This window comes from Gekko japonicus, unplaced genomic scaffold (genome assembly GCF_001447785.1).
Source record: "Gekko japonicus isolate JY-2015 unplaced genomic scaffold, Gekko_japonicus_V1.1 scaffold3196, whole genome shotgun sequence".
NCBI classification, from domain to species: Eukaryota; Metazoa; Chordata; class Lepidosauria; order Squamata; family Gekkonidae; genus Gekko; species Gekko japonicus.
The window spans coordinates 164,648-171,969 of record NW_015167151.1 but is presented as its reverse complement, the minus strand read 5'-3'; the positions used below and the strand labels follow the sequence as shown (position 1 = coordinate 171,969).

At 47.0% G+C, this 7,322-nt stretch overlaps 1 protein-coding gene across 1 annotated transcript in view; it reads left to right on the top strand.

Moving 5' to 3' along the window:
* The first annotated feature begins 164 nt into the window (after positions 1-164).
* The window catches only part of LOC107112033 (adhesion G-protein coupled receptor D1-like), a 149,821-nt gene continuing 142,663 nt past the window's right edge, over positions 165-7,322 (top strand). The window contains exon 1 of the mRNA XM_015413098.1: positions 165-218. Within this exon, the coding sequence (XP_015268584.1) occupies positions 165-218 (54 nt within the window). The remainder of the gene's footprint in view (positions 219-7,322) is intronic.

Below are 7,322 nucleotides of genomic sequence, written 5' to 3'. Positions count from 1 at the left end.
AGTTTCTGCTGTTGGGTGTGGCCTATTATGCTAATGAGTTCCTGCTGGGCGTGGCCAACTTGGGAGCCAGCCGGAACTCCGTTCCTGTAGGTTCCTGCCCCCAAATAGCCCTGCCGGTGGGCATCCCTGAAGTGGCGTAATTCTGTAAGGCAGGGATCCCCAGCATGGGGCTCGTGGCTTCCGTGGTGCCTGCCAACACCTTCTGTGGTGCCCACAAAGTGGGTTTTTTTTTTAAGTGAGTGGGGCTTTCGCCCAGCAAGGCTTCTGATTGGCCACCAGAGACCACCTCCTATGACAGCCAATCTGTGGCAGCCATTTTGTGCCTGCCTGCCTGCACCACACTGTGTCAGTCATGTGAGTCTTTTGATGATGTTTTTCAGCTTTGATCAAATTCATATCCACTCACGTACCCAGTCCCACTTCTGGTCACCCCATTTAGTTGTTGTTGCTTTTTAAAAGAGTTTCTAACCCCCTCTTTCCAGTAAAATAGGCCCTGTTTATAATAAATAGAAATAATACAAAATATAGCAATGAAACAGGAACAACAAAGCTCAGCGAATTGGACGAGGAGGGAATTCCGTAACTTATATAATAATACAAAATATAGCAATGAAACAGGAAAAACAAAGCTCACCGAATTGGGTGGGGAGGGAATTCTGTAACTTACATGTCACCATAGAAAGACCCCTTTTGGGATAACTACCCAGAAGGCAATAGGGCACTAGGAGAAGGGTCTCACTGGATGAACTTAATTGATGTACAAGACTGTACATGCATAAGCAGACAACATCAGCACTTTGAATTGTACTCGGGAAACAAACTGGGAGCCAGTGAAGTTCTATCAGACTTGGGGAAATACGTCCTCAGTGGCTAGTTTGGCTGCTGGACCAGATGACATCACTGAACAGTCTACAATGGTAGCCCCATGAAAAGTGCATTATGTTAATCAAGACTGGATTTACCTGTGCAGACAGAAGGTCTGAAAAGAAGCAGACAGCAAATCCAAGTGGTTTCAGGAGTGCAGAGCTTGGTGTGAGGGACACTCAAGGGACTTTTTTCAAGATAAGCAGCCAGGATGAACAGGTGCATGCAGAAGAGGACACCTCTAATAGTTTCATAGTAGAAGTAAAGTTCTGCAAGTGCAGCTTTCCTCACCTCTGGGTGACCAATTGCATGTGCCAAAGTCCCCTCTTCTACACAACTGTTGAAAATACAAAAATATCCTCCTCTCCTTTGCATCCAGTCACCTGAACAGCTGATCATATATAATTGTCTCACCAAGTTGCAGACATTGCCTATCAATTGTCCATCTAGCATTATCTCTCTGTGTGTGTTGCTTTACAAAGAAGGAAAATATCTGGCCCAGAGGGTAGATAGTCTATTGGAAATTTTGCTACTAGCATCATGATTTTCTGAACCTGCATGTCACCAGTAACTTCAAAGAGGTCCACAGAATACCACTTCAGATATAGCTCCCAAAATATTCATTTACTTTGTGCTATTCGTCTTTTGTTGTTGTTGTTGCAAAGGCTTCAGGGAGGCTGAAGTCCAATGAGCTCAGAGTAGACAAGTATGTTCCAGGGTGTGACCGGAATCTGTCCTCAGCAATTCCCATGGCAGCTTCTTTGATGCTCTCTTGTCCATGGGTTTACCCTAAAAGAAGACCAGATGCCACATCCTCAGATCAGATATAACAGCAGTGTCTCTCAAGTCAACAACATGGTGACAGAGGGGGACATGGTGACGGAAGGGAACCTTCACATTCAATGGCACTAAACCTCTGAATCCCAGAGCCAGGAAGACAGGGCTTTTATTTCTGGGGGAACGCCCCGGAACAGAGTTCCAGAACCTCTTCAACAAAATTCTTTTTAAAATGATTAAAAGTTCACAAGTTTTTAAGTATACAGATTGAAAACTTCATTTTCCTCTTCAGAGTTCCGGCACCTCTTAAAAAAAAAAAAAAAGCCCCCCCGGGGGACACAACATCAAAAGAAGGTCTTTGGCCCCTATACCCTGTTGTTGGCCCTCCAGAAGAACTGGTTGGCCACTGTGTGAGACAGGAGGCTGGATTAGATGGACCACTGGTCTGATCCAGCAGGGATCTTCTGATGTTCTTATGCTCTTAACATGAGCTTAAAAAGAGAGGCTTCACTCCATTTATATATCTGCCATCATCTCCAACCATCTCTTTTCTCCACATTGGCATTTTAGGATGGAAAGGGCCAAACTGGTAAGCCGAGGAATGCCCTGCCTTTACAGTCAAAGATGGGTTTGTTTCCACAAAGAACAATTAGTTTTCTTCTCATCTGCCAAGGACTTCCACTGGTGGGGTTGAAAGTGCAGCTGCGTCTTTTATTTTTGGAAAAAATATATTTTTTTTTGCCCTAAGATACAAAACAAAAAATGCAGCCCACCTGATCTTGATATGCTCTTTCCAGATTTCTGTTTTTCAGTTATGTCCGTTATTTAGAACAGGTTATGCAATCAGGCAATTATTGCTATGCTTCTTTACCAAATCGCACTTTAAAAAGAAATCACTCCATCTACAGTTATCTGCCGTATCATTGTTTTGCTATCTCAAATGTATAAAATGTATAGAGGTGGCTTTTCCCTAAGAGATTACAGTCACAATAGTGCGAGGAGGGAGGGCAGGAAAGCGAGGAAGTAAGCCCCGGACTTACCATGACAGCATTATCCCTAATGGAGGCTTCTCTCCACCTCCAGCACTGGAGGTGGCAGAGCCTGCCCCATAGCCTGAAAATGATAGGTGGACTGGTGGGCTCCTGGACCTCCCAGAAGGCTTGGCTGTCACAGTGGTCATGCCCTCCACCACCACCAGGGGGCTTTTATTTTTTCCTCCAAAAATGGCAAATAAATAGCATCCTATCAATATAACAGTATAACGATATGTGCCCCAGGTTCTTTGGAGCCTCATCTGACATTTTTGAAAAGTAAGTAGCTGGGAATGAAAGCTCAGAATTCAGCCCTGACCTGGATAGCCCAGGCAAGCCTGATCTCGTCAGATCTTGGAAGCTAAGCAGGGACAACAGTACTTGGATGGGAGGCTTCCTTGGAATACCGGCAGTCGGGAGGACAAGGGCAGGCTTTATTCAGCCATCTCTGAATATCCTCCACGGCACCAGTAGGGGTCAGTCCCCAGACATCGACATGACTTCCAGGTGCAGACACACACACACAAAATACAAAAAAAGAGAAAGAAAGCTGGGAATTCAAAGATACAGTGGTATAATGCTTTTCAATCGTCAGTTTTTCTTTTAAAGCCCATGACATTCCAGGAAATGAATGGTCATTACTCCCAGAATTTCAGGAATGCTTTGCATCGTTTCAGGTGTCCGTGAACTGACCCAAAACAGCTATATTTGGGTATAATTTTGGCTTGGGTATATCAGAATGCACTCACCTGGCCTTTCCTTGTGGTGGGCTAGGCCACCATCGGGCTGTCCAAATATGAATTGTATCTGATCTGGAGGGTTAAAACACCCTCAATTGACGAACATAAGAACATAAGAGAAGCCAATGTTGGATCAGGCCAATGGCCCATCCAGTCCAGCAGTGTCACACAGTGGCCAAAAATACCAGGTGCCATCAGGAGGTCCAGCAGTGGGGCCAGAACTCCCAGAAGCCCTCCCACTGTTGCCGCCCCCCAAGCACCAAGAATACAGTGCATCACTTGCCCCGGAGTCCCTATCTATACCTTGTGGCTAATAGCTACCGATGGACCTCTGCTCCATATGCTCATCCAGTTCCCTCTTGAAGCTGCCCATGCTTGCAGCCGCCATTTCCCTTACCATCTTCTCTCTCTGGTCTCGTTACTCACCCTTCCATAGCCCATTACTAGGATGAGGGATCTGACCTTTCCACTGAGGCTCCACAAGGTAACACAGCAAAAATGAGTCAGTCTTTAAGGTGCCACTGGATTTTTGTTTAATTTTGCTAGACTATGTTAACCCCTCATTATCAGAGAGAGGGAGTATCAGTGTTCAGGTGACTACTGAAAACGCCTTGCTCTTAGTGAATGCCAGTCAGGTGTTCCCTCTGTTGGTACCTGGAGCCATGCAGATCTTAATGAGTGGGATACAGGGTTGCCAAATCTGGATTGGGCAGTTCTTGGAGATTTGGGGGTGGAGCCTGGGGAGGGAGGGACCTTAGTGGGGTATTAATGTCATGGAGTCCACCCATGCCCCGCAGGAGACTAGCCACCCTGCTCCAGGGGAACTGATCTCTGCAGTCTGGAGATCTCCATGCCCCGCAGGAGGCTAGCCACCCTAGTGGGACAGCATGTATAGAAGCAGGCAACTTCCCACAGGTACGCTTTAGGAAAACTGAGTCTGATTCAAGTTGTGGGGGAGTGAGTGACTGAAACTTGGTATAAGGTTTTTGAAGCCAGTCTTAACTCCTTTCTTCGGGGGGGAAGTTTTAGCTCCTGGTGTTGAGTGTTACAGTTGGACTTCAGTTCATAAAAAACATCAGGAGAGCCCAACCAGATCAGACCAAATGTTGAGCACTGTGTTGATTTTTCTAGTTGGTGCTAGCTGGATATTATCCTTAAGAAAGGCTGTTAAGCATGGCATAGTGGTTGTGGTGTGAGACCAGGGTCTAGGAGCCTTGGATTCAAGTCTACCCCATTCACCTCTGAAGGCCACTGGGTGATCTTGGGCTGGTCACTCTCTCTCAGACTAACCTACGTCACAGAGTTGTTGTGAGGATAAAAGGGGGACGGGAGAGCCGTACACACCACTCTGAGCTCCTTGGGGGAAGCATGGGACGATCGTTTGGATACATAGATGTGAAAGTAAAGTTTTCTCTTGTTTTTTATCCATAGTACCTGAGACTTTGTCAATATACTGCTTCTAAACATGGAGGCTTCGTTACGTATTGTGGTCGCTAAGTTTCCACTGGTACACCTATCCACCATGAATTGATCCAAATCTTTTTTCAAACCTATTTGCCACCCTCATATCTTTCGGCGGCAAATCCCTCAAGTTAATTTTTGCATTGAAAAGCTGGGCTTCGTGAACTTCACGATACTTTAAAATTATGACTTATTTCACTGAACATCTTGGCTTATAGTCTCATTTCTCTCTCTCTCTCTCTGTCTCTTTCAAAGCCCTTGCTCTAAAACAAAGGCTAACAAGAGATTTTCCGGCTATGTAAGTGGAGAAATGTAGGATGCTTTGTTATTTTTCAAGAAGAAGTGAAATTCTTTATGAAATACGTTTTCTGAAAGAACAGAAAGGTGGGATAAGAACAGTTCGACGAAGAAGCTTATCTGTCGTACGGTAGCCATGCAGGGTCAGGGAGAACGGAATTCAACTGTGTATCTCTTGGCAGAGACGGGGAATTATTTATCGGGCGATGCAGAGATAACTGCGCTGCCCGTGTCTGACTCTTCCTTCTTTGGTCTTGTGAGAGACAAGAAGGAAATTTGTAGGTGTGGGGAGTCTTGTAAGCTCTCTGGTTTCAGCTTTGGGTGAATTCTATCTCAGACGAGGAGTGTTTCTTTCCCATAATACAAGGTAGCACTATCAGCTCTGCCGTCCCAGTGTTCGTTGGGGCTGGGAATTTGTCAGACAGGTCTTCCTTTGGATGATTTTTGAAAAGAAAGAAGGTGGTGGTGGTGGGAGGACTCACCACAACCCAGAGGATGGTTTCATGATGTTTCTGGGATGTCAGATTTCATGTTGTGGCTCATCTACTGCAGAGTTATGGAGCTGGTTATACGTATGAAAAATTCTGTGTACGTCCTTCACAATTTGATGGATGCAAACAGGACAAGTAGTCCTTTCACGGCCTGTGGGGGAAGTAGGGATGCTAAGTCCTCCATGGCCTCCGGCGTGGGGTGTGGGGGAGGGTTGCCAGCTCCAGGTTGGGATACTCTTGGAGATTTGGGGGTGGAGCCTGGGGAGGACAGGGACCTCCGTGAAGTACAGTGCCATACATAGTCTGCCCTCCAAAGCGTCCATTTTCTCCAGGGGAGCTGGTCTCTGTAGTCTGGAGATGAGCTGTTACTCGGAGGGATTCCCCAGGTTCTACCTGGAGGCTGGCATCCCTAGGGAAAAGGGGTGGTTGCCTCACCAAAGGAATGTTACTTATCCTCGCTCTGAACTCGTTCGCTGTGCAGAGGATGGGTGTGGATGAAACACTGCTTCTGTGTAGGATGGGTCTCAGGGAGTCCTGTGAGGCTGTTATGAGACAGGACTTTCTGGTATTTGCACAAGATCTGATGGGAAGGCTTCTTCCAATCTCTAAAGGTGTTTTGCAAGACGAACACCATGTTGTGTGATGTTGGGAGGGGGCACACGATCCTTCTTTGAGGCTGCAAAAGAGGAGTATTCAGAAAATGATCCGTACTTGCAAATCCCACACAACACTCTCATGAACTATACCTTCTGCCCTTCCATAGCCCCCCCCCTCCTGTAGCAAACACCAATTGGCCCATCCTGCTGGGTTAGTAAAGCTTCACAGTGAACCACTGTTTCTTCCCTCACCCCCAGAATTGGTATTTTGGGGGTGTTTCATACACAAAGGCCAAGATTTAACATCCATAGCTTCCATCTCTGTGGAACAAATCAGGTGCACGAGGCAGAGCTTGGTGCCAAGGTTGCGTTCCTCACCCACAGAGTTAGGTTGCCAGGTCCTCTCTGGTCACCAGCAGGATGGTGGTGGTGGGGTAGGGTTGCTAAATCCAGGTTGGGAAGCTCCTGGAGATTTGGGGGTGGAGCCTGGGGAGGACAGGAACCTCAGTGGGGTACAATGCCATAGAATGCACCCTCCAAAGCATCCATTTTCTCCAGGGGAACTGATCTCTGTAGTCTGAAGATGAGCTGTAGTTCTAGGAGACCCTCAGACCCCACCTAGAGGCTAGCATCCCTAGTAGGTTTGTGTCAACATGTCGTTGCTTTCTGTTCCTACTGGCTCCTAATGAGGTCAGTCTGCCATCTACAAGGTAGACAGTGGGCCTTATATGGCTTTTCCATACTCCCATATCCGTACTGCTGCATCACATTGGACAAGTGCCTTCACTGTTGAAGGGGGTGCTTGGAATGTACATGACTCAGGAGCCTTGCTGTGTTCTAATCAGTGCTTGGCGGGGAGCGCCCTCTGTGCATGCCTCCGTCAGTCCTGCATTGGAAGAAATCAGGGGTCGTTTCGTAGAAAAAGAGCTAGGGGAACTCATTAGCATAACTCATTAGCATACGCCACACGCCCTGACATCACTGGAAGTGTGTCATAAGGCCACAACCCCTGACATCACCGGAAGTGTGTCCTAAGGCCACACACCCCGCCCCCAACGGTCCCGG